Here is a 24,295-nt window from a genome sequence, read left to right on the forward strand (position 1 = left end):
TCCATGAATTAGGGTAGCCACAAAGATCCCAGCTGCGGATGAGTCCTGTGGACATTCAAGGGTTCTCCCAGGAGAGAGGACTGGAGTGAGTGATCTGCCTTCATTGTTTTTCTCTCTCAGTTCACCTGCGATGTTTCCTGTCTAACCTACAGACGGCATGGAGAATTACCTAAGGAAGAAGCAGAAGGCTGGAGATGGAGGTTTTGGGTTAAAGTTACTTAGCCTCTTAGTTCAGTCACCTTCACCTACAAAATAGAGATATTTATTTTGTCTCTCTCAGTGTTTGTTAAATGGTTTAACTGTATATAAAGCGTGTTTAGCACAGCACCTGCAAAGAAAGGGCTTAACAAATGATAGCCATTATTATCATCATCATCATCATCATCATCATCATCATCACTACACTTGTTAAGGCCCACCGTCAGCATTTTGGGTTCCCACGGGCGTGCCTGAAGCTTCAGGCAAGCATACTCTGCAAGGCCCAGCCCTCCGCCGTGCAGAGGGTGGGTGGGAGGTGCTCAGGCCCTGAAAGGGCCACAGTGACTCAAAATAATGAAGACACCCTCCTTGATCTGAGGCTACAAAGACTGTTTCCATATAACCTTCACCCAAACTCTACCCTGGATTTGTGGGGAAACCCCTCAGGCTAAAATGCAGACAACCACATTGCAATTTGTTATCTACAAAACCTACAGCACATTTAAGACAACACAACAGATATGTTTGTATTTTTTCCAGTCATGTATAACATGCAGAACCCACCCCCTACTCTTCCTGACCTCCTCCAGATGCACACATACTCCACTGCAGGAAATAATTTATATACTGTCTACGCTTACACCTCAAGTTTACAAAAACTCCTAAGTCTAAATCTTCCCTGATTCGCACCATGAAACCACACTGTCAAGGGCAGCTCCAGCTCCCGGGGCCTGCAGAAGCCCTGGCTGACATCTGCCATGAGCAAGGGCCTTTGGCAACATCGTCTTACTTAAATTTCACAGCCTCCCTAGGAGGTAGGCACTGATTTTGCCATTTAACAGATGAAAAAAAAATTAGACTCAGAAAAGCAATCTGCCTAATATTACACAGCTGCTGCTGCTGCTAATAATAATAATAATAATAATAATAATAGCTAATACTTGTGTATTTGTTATATCAGGCATATCCTAGAGGCTTTATGTGATTAAATAAATTTAATCCTCACAAAAGCTATACGAGATAAGGGTCATTATAATCCCCATCTTAAGGTGAGAAAACTGAAGCACAGAGGAGTTAAGTAAGTTGCCCAAGAGTATACAGCTAGTAACAACTAGCTTTGGAAGCCAGACGGCAGTGCTCTTAACTGGAGGTTAGAGCATCCACCCTGACACCCACCTTCTTTCCACCCTGCTGACGACACTACTATTCTGCCCCCCAGTAACTTACCTGTCGGCTGTGTCCTGGGCTGGACATACTCGAAGGGCTGGATTGTGACAGAGCTAGGCTGCTATTTTTCCCAACCTGAAAGACACCAGCGAAGCCTTACTCAGATATACAGGCTGCTTGAGAAAGACCCATTGATGCCATGTTTCACCATGAAGAGAAGGGCTGCATAGTGACATGCTCATTCTCCTCGTGTCCATTTGGAACTCGTGTTTCCATTTTAAATGGCAGAGAAAATAAAATATTTCTGGGGGTACCATGATGATGCCCCTCTCTCCCCAGAGGAATGTGTAATGGACAGGAACTCTGAACTGTGCTTCCCAGATGTAGGTGCTGGGAGGCTTAGGGATGAGGACAGTGTCAGCTGGCTAGTGGCCTGGCCCCTCTGGGAGCATTAGCTCTGCAGAGGCCCAGCTTTTTCCCACCTGTGGCCAAGGGTTACACGGACTCCTTCACCTCTGAACTCAGTGCCAGCCCCTTGTTTCTAGCCCAGATTCCTTTGGACCAGCTGGGGATAAAAGCCTGGGTCTTTTTCTGGGTCAGTTTTCTCAGCCAGGAAGCACAGTGCACACCTTACTGTCCCTGAGGAAAACAGCAAGACGGCACTGGGCTTGCCCTTCAGGTGGAAGGCTGAGCTGGGTCCCTGGACACTGCCTGGGAGCTGGTGGGTGTGGCCCCCGCTCCTTCCCTTCCTGACTGTCATTGGCACATCTGGGCTGGGTTCTCATGTGAATACTGCTTCCCGGCAGCTCCTGCCTTTGGCCTGCAAAGAGCCAGTCCTTTGCTTTAACTCGACTTTGCATAAAGACGTTAGCCTTATATTCTCAGTCTTTTTGTTCAGTTTAATACTTCTGCGGCAAATTCTGTCTTACACCTACCCGATACAATTAAACAGCCCCTCCGTTGGTCCCCAAAGCACACAGTTGCCTTGAGTTTCTCAACCTCATGCCATGCTCCTTCCGATCTCCTAAGAGAATCAACAGATTTCAAAGGTGTTTTCCCCAACACTGGAAATCACCAGTGGTCACTCTGGACAATGTCTCTTCTTAATGGCCTGGTGTTGGGAAAAAACCTGTGTTAGGCTTGCTCACTTGTACTTTGCATGACTAATGCATGGCCACGTGGCAGAGCCACATGTATAGTCTATGTAAGGCTATGAGTGCTTGCCCTCAGGGCGGACTGTGGACTGCCTGCCCACCACTGTGAGGGGCCATTTTGCTGTTTGCCTGAGAAGCAGTTTCTCCATGCCTGTGTGCTAGTCTGCCATTGCATGACTATTAAACGAAGATGGCTCTATACTTTCTGACTCCACAGTTTCTCTACCGTCTGCCCAAATCCAGACTGAACCTGCCTGGCCTCGGCCACCAGCATTACACCTGGTGACAAGCATCCAGGTCCCTCCTGGATTAGAGAACAATGCAGGCTAGATCCAAGGCAGCTGTTAAATTCATCCGCTTTTTTGCTTTGCTTCTGATGGGCACTGGCGGAGGCTTGTCTGCTCCTCCCACTGCCTGTGGCGACAGATTCACAGTGATTACCGAGTACTTCCCAGTCCTGCAGCCCAGGGTCAACAGAACAGCAGCTAGGCAGTCTAGTGCACAGGGGCAAGGGGTTAGGAACCCAGACTCCAGAGCCAAATTGGCCGGTTCAAATTCCAGCCCCACTATTTACTTGCTGTGTGACTTTGGGCACATCGCTTAAGCTTCCCGTGCTTTAGTTTACTCATCTATAAGAGGGGGGTAATAACAGATAATGATTAAATGAGTTACTGTGACTGAGGCACATAAGTGTTAGTTGCTAGGACTTTATCTAAAACGGGTGACACTACAGCCTTGCTGCTCAGTGTGGCTTGCAAACCAGGGGCCTGTTAGAAATGCAGACTCTCAGGCCTCACCTCAGACCTTCTGACTCAGGTCTGAGTCAGCAAACCCTGGGTCATTCGAACCAACCCCCAGGTAATTCATGTGCACATTCAAGTCCTGGCTGTGCCCTCCATCCTGAGACCGGGAGGCGGCAGTGACCACAGTTCAGCCTCTGCACAGGGTCCTGTGGGTGCTGGTCCCCTTCCTTCTGCACATCTGCTGCAGCTGCAGACGTGCGCGAGTGGTTGGCTCTAGTGAGATGTCAGTGTCTCCCCTTCTCTCACCTTGGCCTCGGCTGCAGCTTGTCTGGCCCTTGGGATCCAAACTTGCTGTTTTTCAAGTTTTACTTGTGATTTGTGAATTCCCCTCAAGATATTCTCTTCGTGAGGTTTTAATAAACCTCATATAAAGATGACACAAAACAATAAAACATCCCTTTAACAACTGCCTCTCATGTCTCCCAAGTCCTCATCCCCAGAAGGGGTTGGGTTTAGGGTCTGGCCCACTTAAATCTGTGGTTGTGGACCTGAGCTGCTGCTGCAATCTGCCACAGCCCACGCATGGGTCTGGCTCAGACAGGCCCGCCCTGGACTTGGCCCTCCCACCAGCCCACCCTCCCTGACTCTGCTCTCTCCTTTGGGCCCAAATGGCATCAGAGTCTAGTGGGGGTGAGGACTTCCTAAGGGGCTTCCCCAGCCTGGGGAGCAGACTAGACTTGAGAATGTAAACAGAACTGAAGGGAAAGAAGCACGGACTCATCTTGGCCCACGCCACATTCCATGGCTTTCCTCAAACGCAGCTCTGTTTGTTCCATGGCAGCGGATGGCTCTGGGCTAGCTGGTGTGAGTTTTACTTTTGGAAAAGAAAGCGTTGTATCAGTAAGAGGTGGGGAGCTGAGGCAGCCAGGTGAAGTGAGTACAGTCACCTGGGAGCTACCACGCCCCAGGGGAGACCCCAACCTGCCTGGGCCTCACCTCTTCCTAAGGGGACGCCAACAGATCAAATTTTTTGGGAACAGAACCCTTTAATAAAATCATCCTCGGAACCTTTCTGTGCCTCAGTTTCCCCATCTATAAGGTGGTGATAACAATTATACCAACTGCACTGGGTTGTTGTGAGGATTAAATGTGAAAATATTTACATAGTGCTTCAGATAGCACCTAGCACAGAGAGGGCACCGGAGAAAGTATTTGTTGAATAAACCGCTCTTAGAGCAGAGGGGGACACTCGTCTGTGAGGAAAGTGAGACAGAGGCCCCTGGCTGGGCAGGGACGCGGCCCAGCTCCCCCTGCTCCCGGGCCCCTTACCTGCCGAGAGGAGGTGCTGTTAACGGGGTCGGGCATCGGTGTGAGAAGGCTGGGTGGGTTCTTTTTGTGAACGCTATTCATACCAGGCATTTTAGTGATTTTACAGGCTTTGCTACTAGAACTTGAGTTCTTACGCTTTTTTCCTTCTGATTTGTCAAAAGAGAGGGGCAGAGAAGACACGGCATTGTGTGAGGCCAGACAGAGGTCCCCTGCCAGGGAGGGCACTGAGAGGGGACAGGAGTCACTGCTGCTGCCCACGGAGCCCAGGTGTCGCCCTATGTCTGTGGGGCCACCGGGCAGTGAAGTCCGTCCTGAGGGCTCCAGCTTGGCACTGAGTGGGCTCAGCCCATTGTTTGAGTTGTGCATGGACAGACTGTTATAGGAAGGGGCCACCTGGTAGGAGTTCAAAGCCGAACTGGCATTCAGAACACAGTTCTTTTTGTGGGGCCCTGACAATGGAGACGAGAGGGATGTCTGCAAGGAGAATGAGGAGGAGGAGGAAGTCAAGGACTGCGGCTTCCTCTTTTTGTTACTTGGAGATTCGTCGCTACGGGCAGACAGGTCTTTGACTTTTGAGGATTTGCTGGTTTTGGTTTTGGATGGCTTGTGGGATGGGGAAGGGATGACGGCTGGTATTGGGGACACAGCGGATGGGGCCTTGAAGGTTGAGTCCATGATGCTGAGGGTTGCAGCCACATGAGGGAAAGCTGTGGTGTGTGACATGAGGGTGCTTGGGTCCGGCGATGTCACAAAAGCTGCATTTGAGAGCATGGCTGATGTCATTATGTAAGAAGAGGTGAGTCTTGAGCTGATGGGAGCTGAAGGAAGGTACACAGCGCTGGGGTTGCTGAAAGGCTGTAACACAGATGCTGGAACGGGGGTGGAGATGTGGGCTGCCGGCGAGGGCATGGGGCTATCTGCCGCAGGAGGGATCTTCCTGGATGTGAGAGAAGAGAGACACAGTGAGAAACCAGCGTGGCATTCGCAGAGGCTCGATGGAGTGTGAGCACTACGGCTACGAGAGAGCCCTGGCACAACCAGACTATGGAGATGAAGCCTTGACGGATGGCAGTCTGATCATGGCCCTTCCCTCCGGCTGCCCCACTGCAGTGTCCAGCAACCTAGTGCCAACCACTTTCAGGTTCTTTTCTCCACGCTTGGCTACTGGACAATGGCTGGTTTGTGTTCATGAATACAAGGTGAGCATGATTTAGAATATACATTTCCCCAACCGTAGTCGCCTTTTATGGGGCAGCAATGAGGTGGTTTTTAATGAGAAGTGGTCATTTTACACTTAGGTCCTGGCTTGAAGTCAGAAGTGTGAGGACAAGGCTCTGCACCCGCACACACGGGCCAGCGCAGCCGCTGCCCACAGCCTGCCACTGCCTCCCCACCCTGCTCTGGGCTCCAGGTGGAGTGGGAAACGCCCCTCTCCTCACAGGCCAGCTTCCTCCGGCTCTTCCTGCCTGCAGCCTCTGCTGTATTCCACAGAAAGGCATTTCCACGTTAGCCGTGGTTTCCGGCTGCTGTTGGCAAGGCCATGGCTGCAGGGCGGTAGAGGGGCGAGCGGCTTGGGAAACGATGCAGTGGTCAACTCGCCCAGACCCAGGGCTGATTTTATTCCTGTCCACTCCACCCTACCTCAGCATTCACTCAGAGGAGCTACACTTGGGGTGTGGCTGCCCCTCAACACGTCTTCTTGTGATAGGAAGGGATGAGAGTACAGGGACCCTCATGTATCCAGAGAAGGGGTCAGAAATTTCTTTTTTCTGGGGACAAATGCAGGATATGGGTACAGGAGAACATATGGATGGGAAGGTCTTCCTGAGGCTGGGGTGCCTAGGAGCAAACCCCATGCCTCTTACAGTGTGTGGAGCCGATGCCAGCACCAGGTGGCGGGTGGGTCACTCTTGGGGCCTCCAGGTAAACTCCATCTTTTGGTTTGTGCTGGAAACAGCTCCCACTTCTGAACAACGGCCTGCGTTGATGTTGCTGCTATTCTGGGAATGAGGAGGAGCACAGGCCTTGGGGTCACCATTTGTTCCTGATTTGCAGGAAGGAATACTGACCTCAGGATCCAGGTGACTATTATCAAACTGGCTGTCTTTTGTTTCTCACCTGGCCACCCTCCCTGTGTCCCCTGCAAATCATTTCCAGTACAGCTGGGGCACCGCAGCAGTTAGAAATGTGCTCTCTGAAAAGAAATCTGCTCTTCGAAAGCAGCGCTTGAAGGTGGCGGGCTTGGGGCCTGCACCCCGGGAGCCTGGAGCAAGGTGTGAGATGGGGCTCCTCCAGGCCCCTCCGGCCTCCCAGCTGTGGCATCAGGAAAGCGGCCCTGCTGACAGGGACTGCCTCTCCTAGTGCCGCTCTCTCTGAGGACTCGGCTTTCTGCCTGTACCTGGTGAAATGTAGCTCCATCTTTAGGGTGGAATCCAGAGGAACTCTTGAATACAGATGAACAGAGTTCTTGAAAACATCAGGCCGAGATCAAAGATAAGAGAAAAAGGCTGCCAAACCCACTGTAGCCATGATGGTGTTTGAAAATCTACTTTCTCTCAAGCCTAAACAATGTTAGAAGATCCCCTCAGCACTAAAAAAAGTGCTGCATTTGTACTTACTGCAATAAGTGAATGAGTGGATGGATGGATGATGGATGAATGAATGGATGGATGGATAGATGGGTGGGTGGATGGATGGGTGAGCAGGTGAATTCTCCGTAGCAATATAATTATGCATGCTGGGCAAGGACTTCCATATAGTCAGACCAGAAAGGTCTAAACATGCCCATAGATCTGTCTGGCGCTGCACAAACCCTCCCGACAGCACCAGGGAACGCCCTCAGCACGTGCGGCCTCCGCACACTGGCCTGCCGTCTCAGCTGCCTTGATGTGGGCTGCAAGCCTCATACTCAACCTTCCCTTTACTCAAGTTTCTTACCAGCTAAAGTCTGGCTAGAAATACATGTGGGCAGACGTTTGGCAGTTACTTCTAATAAAAAGTTATTTACAAATACCAGATGGCTCATTTAGAAAAGACCTCATTCAATGACCTTAACTGGGATCGACTCTGAATGTCCCAATTTGTAATTTCCCCACTCAGTAATATAAATTCGTGCTCAGCCTGTGCTGACAGCAGAGCTGGAGTGCCGAACTCTGCCTCGCTGACATCAGGGGCTTGGGGCGGGGGCTGTTTTTAGGCATACTTTCTTCCCCTTTCCTTCTTGCCCTACCGATCATGCGTGGATGGCAGAGGCAGAGGAGGCAGCAGGGTGCACGGAAGGGCCTGTGGCTACTCACTGTCCCCGGGACCCCTTCCTCCCATGCTAAGCAGTTTATGTGTCTGACTAGGAGCCAAGTGGCAGTGGGTTGCAGCTTTGCGGGCTGTGCCTGGTTTAAGTATCGCACGCTGGCCTAGGGAAGTCCCATAAAAAGCCCAGATGTGAATAAATGACTGACAGTGCCCATCCTCCCCTGCCAATTGGCACGGAGCTCCAGATGCTGACCTGGCTGAAAGAGAATACTGTGTTGGCGTCTCCTGATGCAGAGTTAAATGCTTGTTAAAGAAAAAAGAGTCTTGGCCGTTTCTTTTCTTCCTAATGTCTTCCACGCCCTCATCGGCTGCTATCCCTCCAGGTTCGGGCTTGTCCGGGCCTGGGGTTTGGGCAGCAAGGTTGAGAGGGCAGCAGGGTGCTACGCTCTCCAGAGTTGACACCCAGGCAGCCCCAATGTTGCTCAGTGACAGTAGATTTGTTAGGCAAGTCCTGAAAAGGGGGGAGGGACCTGATGCCCTGTGGCTCGGGTTTCTGTGCCTGAGGAGGAAAGGAATATGGAGCTTGAGCTGATAGGACACCAGGTAGCGAAATACAGATCAACACATCCTTCCACGTGCTGAGTTTATACTTCCACACACAGGAGAGCAGAGAGCTGCGATAACCAGCAGGCTGGCCGCCATCTTGGGGAACAATCGCACAAGTAACCACGACCATGGTAACCCCGCATGCAGTGCCAGTTTGCTGTTCTTTAGGATGGATGCAAATAGGTATCAAGTACCTTTTAGACACACTGGGCAGTCACTTAAATGGGAAGAAATGATAAGCTTCTCTTGTGGCCCTTTCCTACTTTATAGGCAGTGTTAATATTTAGTCCTAAATCCACCATGACAGCTTACTGCAGACAATGGAGCTCACTCCTCCTAAAAGTCCAGGTAGAAGCTCTTTGGGCATCATGATGAAAAGAGGCATCACAGCTGCCTGGGAGCAGGGCAAATGTTGAATTCTGTTCCCATCCCCACTGCCAGGACCTTCTAATTCCCAGGAATGTCTTCTTTGCCTTTACTGGGCAGGGTGAGGGGTTCACAGTTGGCTTTCTTAAACAAGCTGGGCTTAGATCAGAGGCAGCAAGCAATGATTCTTAAGAGCTCACCGTTGTAGGAGTGGGGGGTGGGGCTACCCAGCAGGCTGGTCTTACATTATCAAGTGGCCAGAATGGTAGTTTCTTTTCTTTTTCTTTTATTTTGAGAGAGAAAGAGGGAGAGAAGAAGAGAGAGAGAGAGGGAGAGAGAGAGAGGGAGGGGGAGAGAAAAAACAGACAGACAGACAGACACACAGGAAGACAGGACAGACAGGAAGGGAGAGAGATGAGAAGCATCAACGCATAGCTGCGGCACTTTAGTTGTTCATTGATTGCTTTCTCATATGTTCCTTGACCTGGGTTGGGGGGGAGCTCCAGCTGATCCAGTGACCCCTTGCTCAAGCCAGCAACCTTGGGCTCAAGCCAGTGACCATGAGGTCACATCTATGATTCCATGCTCAAGCCAGTGACCCCGTGCTTAAGTGTGATGAGCCTGCGCACAAGCCGGTGAACTGTGGGTTTTCAACCTGGGTCCTCAGTGTCCCAGGTCAACACTCTATCCACTGTACCACCACCTGGTCAGGCTTGTTTATTTTACTTTTTTCTTAGCAAGAGAGAGAGAGAGAGAGAGAGAGAGAGAGAGAGAGAAGGAAAGAGAGAGATATGAGAAACATCCATTTGTAGTTGCATTACTTTTTAGTAGTTGTTTGCTTCTCATACGTGCCTTGACCAGGGGATCTCAAGCCATCACACCTTCCTTAAGCCAGTAACCTTGCACTCAAGCCAGTGACTTTGGGCTTCAAGCCAGCAACCTTTGGGTTCACGCCAGTGATCTTGGGATCATGTTGATGATCCCATGCTCAAGCTGGTGAGCCCATGTTCAAACTGGTGACCTTCAGGTTTTGAACCTGGGACCTCAGTATCCCAGGTCGATGCTCTATCCACTGTACCACCACCAGTCAGGTCAGAATGGTGGTTTCAGGTAGTTGTGGGGTAGCTTTGATCTTATATTGCACAAAAACTGCTCACTTACTCCCACATCTGTGAATTCAAGTGTTTTTCTACCATGGAGTTTAGTGGTTTGAGAGGGTCTAGCCCAGGGGTAGTCAACCTTTTTATACCTACCGCCCACTTTTGTATCTCTGTTAGTAGTAAAATTTTCTAACCGCCCACCAGTTCCACAGTAATATTAGGTGATTTATAAAGTAGGGAAGTAACTTTACTTCATAAAATTTATAAAGCAGAGTTACAGCAAGTTAAAGTATATAATAATAATTACCAAGTACTTTATGTCAGATTTTTGCTAAGTTTGGCAGAATAAATCTTTATAAAACAACTTACCATACATAGTTAAATCTATCTTTTTATTTATACTTTGGTTGCTCTGCTACCACCCACCATGAAAGCTGGAACGCCCACTAGGGGGCGGTAGGGACCAGATTGACTACCACTGGTCTAGCTTGTCATTCCTTCACAACGGCATTTTCCTAAATCAAGAAAGTTTCTTCCTTTTTTAATGTAAATACATTGGGAGGTGTTGGAGAATAAAGGGACATTAGAGAAATGGAATGGAAGCTTGGGTTTAGGTTAGAAGTGTGATGGAGGTGAGGAGAGAGTTCTAAGGAGGTGGGAAGGGCCAAAGACAAGCTTAACTAACTTCACAACATTGCTCAGGATCTGCCCTGTTGACTGATGTACATATTTTTTTTTTTTTTTTTTTTTTTTTTTGCATTTTTCTGAAGCTGGAAACAGGGAGATACAGTCAGACAGACTCCCGCATGCGCCCGACCGGGATCCACCCGGCACGCCCACCATGGGGCGATGCTCTGCCCACCAGGGGACGATGCTCTGCCCATCCTGGGCGTCGCCATGTTGCGACCAGAGCCACTCTAGCGCCTGAGGCAGAGGCCACAGAGCCATCCCCAGCGCCCGGGCCATCTTTGCTCCAATGGAGCCTTGGCTGCGGGAGGGGAAGAGAGATACAGAGAGGAAAGCGCGGCGGAGGGGTGGAGAAGCAAATGGGCGCTTCTCCTGTGTGCCCTGGCCGGGAATCGAACCCGGGTCCTCCGCACGCTAGGCCGACGCTCTACCGCTGAGCCAACCGGCCAGGGCCTGATGTACATATTTTTTCATAGGACATTAAGCAATCAGAAATTGGTCCATAACCATTACGAAATTTTTAGTATTGACATTATTGCCCTAACATTACAAACAGAAACATAGCCTGAATATCCTTAGATATCCTTACTAGATGTTCATCACTGTTAGATAAATCACATCTTATCTACTACCCTTTTCATTTAGAAGGTTATCAACACAAAAATGATCTCAGAAAACAAAGTATAATAACACACATTGTATGTGTCTCTGCAAAACTGTAGGCAAGCCATTAAGGAGAGTTGAGATTTAAGAAGTAATTGTGAATCCTGACTTCAGAATCACTTTGTTCTATGAAAAGCCAGCTGCTGATACTCATTTAGAAAGTTGGGGTTCAGGTAGTTGTGGGGTAGCTCTGATCTTATATTACACCAAAACTGCTCACTTACTTCCACATCTGTGAATTCAAGTGTTTTTCTACCATGGAGTTTAGTGCGAACCGAAAACGATCCCATCTTCTATCGAACACATAGTACCCTCGTCCCATGAGGCGGCTCCCGAATGAGCAAAACTGTAAGGGAAAAAAAAATTAATTTTGATTACTGGTTAATAAGCTAATATAAACCATACAGAGAAAAATAACATTTGCATAAAAACACACAGGGGTACAATTTCACTCAAAGTAAAGAAGCAAATAGCACTGAAGCCAAAAATATTTCTGTGGTGCTTCAGTTTGAGAGCTCTAGATTTTCTGCAGAACCTCACGGTATGCCTCAACAATAGAACATTTAATTTCCTATGGCACTGAGGGCTACCTTCTCTACGTCTAGGACTGAGCCAACAGTCTGGGTTGAAAAACCCAAACCAACAACAGCCAGCAAGCAGGATGACTTCTCAGCACCACCTTCTTACTGAATTGTCCATCTTCTTAAGGAACTTGGTATGTCTTTGCTTCTTATCACAGTAATGGGAACAACTCCTTTTGATGTCCTTGTGCCAACTGGCCATACCTTCCTATCTGCTGTCAACAGAGACACTTCACTTCTGGCGAGGCTACACCCCCGCTTTCCTAGTCCCGACCCCTCCTCTCTCATCAGCACTCGCAGGCTCCCCGGGACACATCCCTGCCTCCAAGCTTGTCCTCTTGCTGTTCTGTCTGCCTGCCTTCTTCCCTCTTCTCGGTCAATCCCAATTCTCCCATGCCTCAGTGCCCTAATCAAGACTCATTTCCAATGGACTTTGAGAACCTTGCCACTGTGAACTCCCATGGCACATATATCGCATACTTTATTACATTTTGCCTTGGAATCACTACGTGGTTTTAAGTTATATGTATAGTTGTCCCTCGCCATATCGCAGTTCATTTTTCACGGTCTCACAGTATCGCGGATTTTAAAATCATATAGTATATCTAATTTTCTATCGTGGATTTCTTGCTATATTGCAGGATTTTGTGGTATATAGGTATTTTTATATATTTATTATTTTAATTATTTTTGTGGTAAAATAAGCAAAATAAGTGTGGGAAAAGTTAGTAACAGTGTGGGAAATGTTTATAAGAGTGTGGATTTATAAGACCAGGTGGTGGCGCAGTGAAGAGTATCGAACTAGAATGCAGAGGACCCAGATTCGAAACCAGAGGTCACTAGCTTGAGCATGGGGTTGCTGGCTTGAGTGTGGGATCATAGACGTGACCTCATGGTCGCTAGCTTGAGCCCAAAGGTCGCTGGCTTGAGCAAGGGGTCACTCACTCTGCTGTAGCCCCCTGGTCAAGGCACATATGAGAAAGCAATCAGTGAACAACTAAGGTGCCGCAACAAAGAATTGATGCTTCTCATCTCTCTCCCTTCCTGTCTGTCTGTTCCTATCTGTCCTCTCTGACTCTCTTTCTCTGTGTCTCTGTCAAAAAAAGAAAAAGAGTGTGGGGAGAGTTTATAAAGCCTTAAAAAATATATAAATAATAAAATAAATATAAAATTGCTACTTTGCAAATTTTCGCCTATTGCAAAGGGTTCTGGAATTTAACCTCCGTGATAGACGAGGGACCGCTTAATGCCTATGTGCCTAACTTGATTAAAAATGTATAAAAATCAAGGACCCAGTTGTCTTGTTCTTCAACATGGGGATAGTAGGGACTTGGGCTAAATGATGGATTGGAGAGCAATGGTCCCACAAAATGTTTAAATCAAACCATCACATTAAAACATATGATTAAAACATGGGCAGTTAGATGTTTAATAAACATCATTTTATTTGACGTTAGGACATCCAGAAATGTAAGCAGCGGCCTCTGAGAAGGTGACATTTGGCTGGTCTAGAGCTCAGATGAGTCTACAAATGGCTTCATAACTCAATGCAGCTTCTCCCCCTTCCCCCAGGCCTCCCAGCCGCTCCTGGCCTCCATCCCAGACACAGCACTGGATTGGCACTCGCTCCACACACCCTTCCTGGAACCAGCCTTTGGAACAGTGCTCAGGAGCAAACGCAAGACCTTCCCTTTGTTTTGTTTCTGCTTATGTTTGGGGGTTTTGCATCAAAGTCTTGCCACCCATCAAATCTTGTACTTCTGATGAAAAACTCTTCCGCACTTTCATATTAAGTGCTTACTGACCAAAAGAGGAAACACACAAAAGGAATGGTCCCCAGCACCACATGGAGCTCTTCCAGGTCTAGACATTTTTTTTCTTTTGTCATCCCAGTTGCTAAAGACACACTGAATGGGTGTTCATTACAAATATTACTTAATGTAACAATAGAGCATGAGAGAAAGGACAAAGCAAAGAAACAGCTTCATGGACTTTCCATTTAAATCCTCAGACACTGAGGGCACACAAAAGAACTGGGCCCCGTGTGAGCACGCCCTCTGCAGCCTGGCAGGCTGTCATCAGGACAGACATCTTGATGTGCTCCTGGCTCTGACCTTCTGGTAGAGCCCAGTCTCTCTTTCTGAGTTAGAAGCTGGAGACACCTTTTTTGTCTTTGCTACCTACATTTCTAATTCCACGGAGATGCAAGGCCAGGTGCCTGAGAGGCTCTTGTCCCTGGTTGCATACTATGCCCTTGGCAGAGCTGTAGGTCCTCACTGCCCCACTGTGGCAGACCCCACAGGTTGTCAGTCTCATCAATTGCCACCCTGCTCCTACCTCTCTCCCTGTCTTTTCCTTGCTAACAGGATCACACTTCTGTTCTGATAGCTGACATGGAGCAGTGAGCAGGGACAGTGGGGTTCTTTCCAGAACCATGTGATGATTGAGGCCCTGGCCGGTTGGCCCGGTGGTAGAGCGTTGGCCTGGCGTGCAGAAGTCCCAGGTTCGATTCCCGGCCAGGGCACACAGGAGAGGTGCCCATCTGCTTCTCCACCCCTCCCCCTCTCCTTCCTCTCTGTCTCTCTCTTCCCCTCCTGCAGCCGAGGCTCCACTGGAGCAAAAGATGGCCCGGGCGCTGGGGATGGCTCCTTGGCCTCTGCTTCAGGCACTAGAATGGCTCTGGTCAGGACAGAGCGACGCCCCAGAGGGGCAGAGCATCGCCCCCTGGTGGGCAGAGCATCTCCCCCTGGTGGGCGTGCTGGGTGGATCCCCGTCGGGCACATGCGGGAATCTGTCTGACTGCCTCCCCGTTTCCAACTTCAGAAAAATACAAAAAAAAAAAAAAAAAAAAAAAAAAAAAAGACAGAACCATGTGATGAATGTGCCTAGCTCCAGCCCATGTCGCTGAAGTCCATACTTCTCTGTTGTCGAGTGGTAGATAGAGGGGTGGGCATGGGACCCACTTCTGGTAGATGTAAGGGAAATCTGCTGGGGGGGGGTCACAGGAAGATTTTTCTTCTCTATGAAATGATAGAAGATAGCATCTTAGGGCAAGACTCCTTTTCTGTTTGTCCCTTTCTGTCCTGTGTAAAGTGCTACTGGGTGGGGACTAGGCTGTGGCAGATACACGGAGGGGACGTGTGAAAGGTGAAGAGGGCGCAGAGAGTGGCCCTCAGCTCGAACCACCTACCTCTAGACTTCTTGTTATATAAGATAATTAAATGATTGTAGGGCGCATACTGTATGAGTTGAGTTTTCTATGACAGGCAATTAAAGGCATTCCTAATTATCCCTCACTATTTCTAAATTAGCCAGGCTATTATGAACCACAGGTCACCATCATTCCCATCAACAGTAAGTGAACTTGGCCTTCATGCATCTCCCAGACGGAAGGCAGCAGGGCATCCTTCTGTCTGGATGCAGGGTTGATTATTTCACCTATACAGTCCATGAGTTCTAGGAAAAGTAGAAAACTATTCCTACAGGGCTCAAGCTGGCCCCAGAGCAACCCAGCCACGTGAGCCCTGTTCTAGGCCCCAGCATTCAGCTCAGTGATGGCAGCACCAGGCATTTCCTTCTCGAGTGCTTGCACAACAAACGTAAACAAGCCTCCAGCTCCTCCTTATGTTTCCCTCCTTGATTCCAGTGATCTGAATTGTTCAAGTGGACTCTTTCGAGGATTAGGAAGAAAATGACCTTTCTGTTCCTCAGCAATCATGGTGACATGAAATGCCTCCTTCTTTCCTTAACACACACTCACACATACACTCAGTACCAGTTCCATATGGTCATACTTTCTAATAACAATAAAACTCAGACCCAACGGGAGAAAACGAGCTAGGGCTGGCACCTGGCACACTCCGAGACAGATGGTTCCTAATGCAGGTGAGCTAGACTGACTAACTCTTGAAATCAGAGGCTCCGTTTTTAGATGGGCAAATCCAGGTCAGCTCCCCAGTGTACTTACATAAACACCATTTCTCAGGCTTCACTGCTTCAAGGTGGACCACAAACACTCAGGTGTTCAGAGGATTATAATCAGCTGGGAGCCCTTCCCTTCCTTCTGCGATTTTTAAGTGTAGTTCTTCCCCGACAACCCCCCCCCCCTTCAAGCATATTTCTAAGACAATCATTCAACCGCAGGATAAGCCTTTCCGTAAAACCCTGTGCTGGTGACCTCTCCTTAGGAATGTGTGCCCTCTGACACGGTCACCTAAATACCCACAAGGCACGGGGGAAACGCACGGAGGGAAACATCAGCAGCCTACCGCAAGAGGTCTAGGGTGATGAGCGGAGAACTGACAGTCTAACTTGTCGGATTCCTCGGCTCCGTCCATCTCCCCTTCATCACTTGACAGTCTGCCGGAGAGGTCACCTCCCGCTGGGGGCAGAGGGGGCTCCGGAGTGTAGCCACTGTGACTGGAAGAGGTGGTGCTGCTTATGCTGTTTGCAGATGATGGTCTAAGGGCAAGAGGAAACGAACAGAATGAAGCTTTCTGAGGTAACAAGGCCCTTGCAGTTCAACAGAACTTAGAAGGCATCCCAATTAGCCTTTCCAGGTCGGGGGCAAACTTGCACAAAGGAACATTCAGGTTAAGAGGGTGAGCAGTGACCAGCTCTCCACAGATCTGGTGGAGTTGAGGCTCTGCCCTACCCAAACCCGGGCATCCGAGAAAACAGCAACAGTGAAGGTGGAACGTAAGATACAGCACCGTACAGTCTTTTTTGAGTTCAGTCAGAACTCTTAAACCACTTGTATGTAAGTAATCTGCACTTGCCATGTAGTTGCTTCTCTTTGAAAGTGGAACTTGACAGGAAAGTCAACCAGGGAAACAAGTCAAACCAATTGACAAAATATCAGTAATGATGAAAGACAACCCCACAAACATTTTTTTTGCTACTAACCTATGGCTTTATAAGATTGTTATCATACTGGCATGAAAAAAAGTTTTGTCCCAAGATGGGACAAATCCCTTTCCCCACAGCCAGGCCAGTCTTTTAATATCAAGCCACATGTAGTTTAATTGTATCTTCTATGGATGGATGTTTAACGTTTGACAAGGCATTAGACCCTCCTGCTGGTATGGTTGGGCTCACAGTAGGTGTTGAAGAAATATGTTTCTCCATGAAAGAATAAATGAATTCCATGTGTATAAATAATTCAGCAGATCTCACACCTCACTTATAGCTAAGCTTATAGAATGGCAAGGTCTCAGCAGGAGGTAGTACTGCATGCTTCTTAAGCAGTAAAACCCAAACACAACAAATACATCCGTGGCAGAAGTGTGAGAAGAGAAATAACCAAAGTTAGTTGGTAGTTATTTCTACTATTCCTCTAATTTCATTAGGTGATTGACCAGGGAGGAAGATGGGAAGAAAAAGAAATTTTGAAGAAAAGAAAATCAAGATCCTTAAAAAAAAATGGTTTTCTGCATTCTTCTTTGAAAGCTGCCCTTTAAGTCCCACAAGGCAATACTGGCTTAGTCTCCCTTCTGTGTTCACACTCTGGAGTCTCTGTTGTTATGAAATCTTTCCAGGTGAGAAATACCTGAACTCTAACCAGATCCCAAAAGTACAGTCAGTTAAAAACAAAGCCACAAAGGTGAATAACTCAAATGGCCATCAATAGACAAATGGGTAAACAAAATATGGTATATCCATATAAAATATTAAATCTTTAAAAAAAAATGAAATTCTGATACATGCTATGACATTGATGAACCATGAAGACATTATGCTAGGTGAAACAAATAAGCCAGTCACAACGAACAAATATTGATTCCTCTTATACAAGACAGCTAGAATAGTCAAATCCATAGAGACAAAATGTAAAACAGCAGTTCCCAGGCCAGGGTGGGTGGGTGGAGTTTGTGTTTAATGAGTATAGAGGTTCCGTGTGAGAGGAGGAAAAGTTCTGGAGGTGGTGGTGATGGCTGCCCACAATGTAAATATACTTAATGTTACCAAACTGTACACTTAGATATGGTTAACATGGTAAATTTTGTTATGCATATTTTACCACAATAAAAAAACACACAAAACCCCCCCCAAACCAAGCCATAGGTAGTTTTTCAGTTATTACAATAATTCCATAAGTATGACAGTTTGTTATTGACTATCACCTTCCTACATTTATAACAACAAAGATGCCACTCACTCTGCATATTAAAAATCTGCAGTCCAGAGACCACATTTCCTCAGGGGCACTCCTGGACACCTACTCTCCTGTTCCAAAGGGCAATCACACTATTGCCTGTTTATAGCTGAAGACCCAAATAAAACAATTTTGATGAAACGTATAAAGAAAAAAAAAGAATCCATAATCCTGCCACTCCAGATCAATTGCTATTACCATTTTGATTTATATCCTTCTAGATGTCTTTTCTGTGCATACACAGGCACATGCATTTTTAAGCAAAAACTGGACCACACTGTACATACTATTTTGAGATATGTTTTTTCTTAAACCTGGTGATACTGTAGAAATCCTTCCATATGTAAAACAATGTCATCTTTTAAAAATATTCCCCAGTATTCCATAGTATGGATACATCTCAGTTTATTTAACCAGTATACTGATGGACATTTAAGTTGTTCCCAAACTTTCTAGTAAGCTCTTTGAAGCCTTCTCCAACAGCCTAGGCAGGACCTCCCTGTCCTGCAGAAGATAACAGTGAGCAGGATTTTGTTAACTGTGATAATAGTATCATGAGTACACAGAAAATGATCTTTACCCCCTTTTTTTAAAATTATTTATTATTATTATTTTTTTTTACAGAGACAGAGAGAGTCAGAGAGAGGGATAGAGAGGGCCAGATAGACAGGAACGGAGAGATGAGAAGCATCAATCATTAGTTTTTCGTTACGCATTGCGACACCTTAGTTGTTCATTGATTGCTTTCTCATATGTGCCTTGACCGCAGGCCTTCAGCAGACCGAGTAACCCCTTGCTTGAGCCAGCGACCTTGGGTCCAAGCTGGTGAATTTTTGTTCAAACCAGATGAGCCCACGCTCAAGCTGGCAACCTCGGGGTCTCGAACCTGGGTCCTCTGCATCCCAGTCTGACGTTCTATCCACTGCGCCACTGCCTGGTCAGGCGATCTTTACCCTTTTAAATATGCATATGGAAATCTTTTGAGGTAAAATGCCACACTATCTGCGATTTACTTCAAAATACTGATGAAGGAAATATAATTGCAAAACCTGAATATTATAATTATTCAAACTAGGTATATGGGTGTTGATCATATTATATACTCTTTCCTTTTCTGTACATGGGAAAAATTTAATAACTAGAAGTAAAAAAAGAAAAAGAAAAAGAAAGTGAGCTAGTGGTACAGGTACTTTCTGTGTAAGAAAGTGGTGGAAGAACTTTCTGTTAAGTGGGACAGATAGATTGAACACTTATCTCCTCTCCCTCCCAAAATCCTACCAAAATCACAGTAAAGGGATAGAAAAGGCATCAGCCCCAAGGAACAAAAGATTTGCAGAAATATGGTGACAGTTATAGTGATAACTTCCAGCCTCCATTTAACCCCCAAACCAATAATGAAATCTCATTCATCTTGCTAGTGATTGGTTTAAAAAAAGACATGAGAAATAAAAGAAAATGTATTTTTTGGGGGAAGAGCTTTTGCAAAGATTTTTCTCACCTTGAAGAAGAGAAGGTGGTCTGCTTACACCTTCACTGGACCTTGTGTTATCTAAATGCCTAAAAGTGCTGCAACCACCTTGCTATAGACTTTGAGGACTTTGGAGCCTGAAAAGTGTGGAATGAAAAAAGGGCAAAGAGGCAGAGCCAATTCCTGATCTCTGGGGATTGGTGTCCTTTCACTTCTGGATTTGTCTCATGCAATTAAAAATTTCCTAATTATTTAAGCATTTATTAAGACTAGGTTTAGCCCCGGCTAGGTAGCTTTGTTGGTCAGAGCATCGTTCCAAAGTGCAGAGGTTACTAGTTTAATTCTCGGTCAGGGCACATAAGGAACAGATCAATGTTCCTGTCTCTCTCCCTCCCTCTCTTCCTCTCTTTAAAATCAATAAAATAAACAATTAAAAAATATTAAAAAAAAAAGAAAGACTAGGTTTTATGCAAATACTACATCAAGCTAAAAAGTTTTTGCAAAGCAGAGGAAACCATCAACAAAATGAAAAGACAACCCACTGAATGGGAGAACTTATTTGCCAATGATACATCTGATAAGAGGGTTAATATCCAAAATTTATAAATAATTCATACAATCAACATCAAAAAACAAACAATTCAATTAAAAAATGGGCAGAGGACCTGAATAGACACTTCTCCAAAGAGGACATACAGATAGTCAACAGACATATGAAAAGATGTTCAATGAAACTAATCATCAGAGAAATGCAAATTAGAAGCACAATGAGATATCACCTCACACCTCTCAGAATGGCAGTCAGCAATAAACCAACAAATAACAAGTGCTGGCCGAGGATGTGGAGAAAAAGGAACCTTAGTGCATTGTTGGTGAGAAGGCAGATTAGTGCAGTCAGTATGGAAAAAGGTATGGAGGTTCCTCAAACAATTAAAAATGGAACTGCCTCATGACCCTGAGATTCCACTTCTTGGGAATATATCCCAAGAAACCCAAAACACTAATTCAAAAGAATATATGCACCCCTTTGTTCATTGCAGCATTATTTAAAATAGCCAAGCTATGGAAGCAACCAAAGTACCCATCAATAGATGAGTGGATGAAAAAGTGTGGTACATGTATACACTGGAATATTACTCAGCCATAAAAAAGAATGAGCCTGACCAGGCAGTGGTGCAGTGGATAGAGCACTGGACTGGGATGCAGAGGACCCAGGTTTGAGGCCCCGAGGTCGCAGGCTTGAGCGCAGGCTCACCAGCTTGAGTGCAAGGTCGCTGGCTTGAGTGTGGGATCGTAGACATGACCCTGTGGTTGCTGGCTTGAGCCCAAAGGTCACTGACTTGAAGCCCAAGGCTGCTGGCTTGAGCAAGGGTCACTCACTCTGCTGTAGCCCCCCGGACAAAGCACATATAAGAAAGCAATTAATGAAGAACTAAGGAGTCGCAATGAAGAACTGATGCTTCTCATCTCTCTCCCTTCCTGTCTGTCTGTCCCTATCTGTCCCTCTCTCTGTCTCTATCACACACACACACACACACACACACACACACACACACACACACACACACACTAAAATCTTACCATTGGCAACAGCCTGAATACCTAGAGATATATTCTAAATGAAATAAGACAGAAAGACAAAAACCACCTGATTCACTTATATGTGAAATCTAAAGAGCAAAATAAATGAACAAACAAAACAGAAACAGACTCAGATACAGAGAACAGATTGATGGCTGTCAGAGGGAAGAGGCATCGGGGGTCTGAGTGAAAAAGATGAAGGAATTAAAAAGTACAAATTGGTAGTAACAAAATAGTCATGGGGATGTAAAGTACAGCACAAGGAACATAGTCAATAATATTGTAATAACTATGTACAGTACAAGGTGGATACTGGAAATCTTGGAGAGAGCACTTTGTAAAGTATTTGATTATCTAACCCAGTGGTTCTCAACCTGTGGGTCGTGACCCCGGCGGGGGTCGAACGACCAAAACACAGGGGTCGCCTAAAACCATCGGAAAAGCCATCGGAAATACATATTTTATTTAAAAATGTATTGTATAATAAATATGTATTTTCCGATGGCTTTAGGCGACCCCTGTGTTTTGGTCGTTCGACCCCCGCTGGGGTCGCGACCCACAGGTTGAGAACCGCTGATCTAACCACTATGTTGTACACATGAAATTAATACAACATAATACTGAATGTAAATTGTATTTGAAAAAAAAAAAAGACTAGGTTATGCTACTTGCACCTGAAGAATCTCAACTCATAAAAGTGTAGAGGAGAGATTTTAACATATTTTCAGGAGACAGAATATGGGTGAAGAATGTTGACTGATGAGAAAGGAACGGACCTACCGCAGAGCCTTTGGGAAGGAGGGTGCCTGGCGCTATCACGAGCTGCAAGTCAAGGGCGATCTGAGAACTAAACGGAGTAGGGGAGCTGAAATTCTTCATATATGGTCATTGGACCTATAAGCATCACGACCTTAGATGCCAGGTGACTCACTATCTGCCAGGAGCTCCCTCCCCCTCCAATCAGCTCACCATCTAGGGAACAAAGGCTTCTTCTCTAAAGAAGCTGAACTGGGGAGCCTAGCGATCAAGCTAAGTAGAGATTAGGAATGAGGCACAGGGCTGGAAACAGGTGATTGTGGCTATTCCTTATTATATCCTTAGTGGGCACTCTCCGAATGCCTATTGCTAGGCATTCTTCCCTTGAGAAACTGAATGACCCAGAAAAAGGATTTCCAGATCTTGCCTTTGGGAACTCTCCACCAAAAGGCTGATTGGTTACCCAATAACCTTTTGGTTGACAGTTCCACACACAGACTTCCAATCAGCCTGTTGGAGCCACTCTTCTAAATATGAATGGTTAGGGATCGCCAAACATTCTCGGAACATCTCCAATATGAGGGTGTTCAACCAAACATGACACACATATACTGAACAAGGCTGAAGGAAACAAAAATAATAGAGGAGGAGGAAAAACTAAAAAAGACTATCTTAAAGGATAGTAGAAATGTATTACTTCCACAAAATGATAAGAAGCAATCAAATAAAAAACAGATCTTAAAAATTTAAAAAGTGAATAGTAACTTGATTATTTAATACAGTTTTAAAGGTAAAGAAAGTCTTTTAGAAAATGATATATTTTAGGAAGTGGAATAAAAGATTAAGAAAGACACCAAGAAAAGAGATGTTAAAACAATCAAAAGATCAAAGTAAAAGGACCAACATCCAAACTAATAGGAGATCAAGAAAGAGAATAAAGATAACAGTAGACAGAAAATTATCCAAGATGTAAGATAGAAAAATATCCCAGAAACAGGTGTTTCCAGATTGAAAAAAGAAAAGAAAAGAAACCTACATTAAGAGTGATCTTTCTGATGTTTCAGAGTCCCAGTCTTTAGAGATAAAAACTGGTCATTGCAAAGAAACGGGAATCAGAATAATATTACACTTCTCAATAAAAACCTTTGATACTAAAAGCCAATGGAAAAATGTCTCCAGATTCTGTAGGGAAATGAGTTCGATACAGTTATTTACACAGAGAGTGTCAAGTGTGAGGGTAGAATAAAAACATTTTCAAGTACGTAAACATTCTGAAATTTGACCTCCCATGCACCGTTTCTGCAGAAGCCAGTGGAGGAGATACCCCATCAAAATAAAGAAGCAAACCGAGAGAGAGGGACACAGGAAACGGGAGCTCTAACAGGGAGGGTGAAGAGTCCCAGGGTAGCAGGAACTATTGCTTTTCATTCCGTCTTTGGTGTTGATTTTTGAATTAAGTGCCCGTATTTCTTTGGCTAAAATAAAACAAAAGAATTTAAATATCAAAAATGAAAAATTAGTTTAGTTCTCTCTCTGCTAGAGAGGACAAAGTTTCTTGGTCTGCTACTGATATTGCATAAAAGTTTTCTGCCTTGAAAGCAAAGATTCTGTGTTTTATCAAAATAATTTTCTGTGTTTTATGTTGCTTTCACCAAGTCCTTGATTACCTAAAAAAACTTAATCTCTGCAATAGTAAGAACAATGCTTTGCTAACAATTACATAAACTTCTGTATTTATGTTTGAAATTTTCTATTGCCACTTTGGGTAAATGGATAATTAAGTATTACTTAATAATGATATGATCCTATTTAGTAAGCGTCTCAATCTCTTTATATATCTTGATAAACTTCCAAAAATTTAAGTTATAAATAGATTCTTGACCTGACAATAACCAAGGTGTTCCACGTAACAAAAGATCTGTTTCCTCTTTTACAAAGAGAAATGTTAAACTAATTAGGTGTGTTTTGGTGTGCTGAAATTACATGGAAAGCACCGTCAAATAAAAAACAAACAGTGAGTCTTCTTTATGTTGTATTTACATGAACATATATTATAAATATTCCAAAAATATACTGCTGGAAATCTGACATAGTCTAATATAAGAGGTCTGTCTGTCATCAAGTTGGAGTGACACCCTGACTGAACCTGAGTATCAGATTGTGGTGCATGTGGATGAACTCCACCCTGCTTCCCCAAAACATGACCCATTGCCAGCCTTTTGCCATCCTGATGTTCTCGTAACACGGCAACAGTCTGTTCCTGAATCCGAGAAAGTGAGATGGGTAAACAACGCTGTAAATGGAATAAACAGGGTTATGGAAAACCCAAGATGGCTGCCTAGTTAGCCTGGCCCCTTGGTATTTTCAGGTTTTTGCATTACTCATTCACCATAGTACATTTCAGCTGGACTTCATTCAACTGCCACTTAATTTTTGTTATTTCTTGTTTTTGTGTGTATGTTTCTGGATAACCTGAAGTTTCCCCCTGCCACA

At 45.6% G+C, this 24,295-nt stretch overlaps 1 protein-coding gene across 6 annotated transcripts in view; it reads right to left on the bottom strand.

Annotated features, from left to right (window-relative positions):
* The window catches only part of ATXN7L1 (ataxin 7 like 1), a 272,109-nt gene that overhangs the window by 3,621 nt on the left and 244,193 nt on the right, over positions 1-24,295 (bottom strand). For 4 of the 6 annotated variants that reach the window (XM_066238537.1, XM_066238536.1, XM_066238540.1 and 1 more), the window contains 5 exons: positions 16,112-16,304; positions 11,487-11,608; positions 8,094-8,399; positions 4,592-5,528; positions 1,426-1,500 (listed from right to left, as the gene is read on the bottom strand). In XM_066238537.1, coding sequence (XP_066094634.1) covers positions 1,426-1,500; positions 4,592-5,528; positions 8,094-8,399; positions 11,487-11,608; positions 16,112-16,304 — 1,633 coding nt within the window. The remainder of the gene's footprint in view (positions 1-1,425; positions 1,501-4,591; positions 5,529-8,093; positions 8,400-11,486; positions 11,609-16,111; positions 16,305-24,295) is intronic. The other 2 variants (XM_066238539.1, XM_066238538.1) reach the window with 1 other exon arrangement.

Source organism: Saccopteryx bilineata, chromosome 7, assembly GCF_036850765.1.
Source record: "Saccopteryx bilineata isolate mSacBil1 chromosome 7, mSacBil1_pri_phased_curated, whole genome shotgun sequence".
In the NCBI taxonomy this organism is placed as follows: domain Eukaryota; kingdom Metazoa; phylum Chordata; class Mammalia; order Chiroptera; family Emballonuridae; genus Saccopteryx; species Saccopteryx bilineata.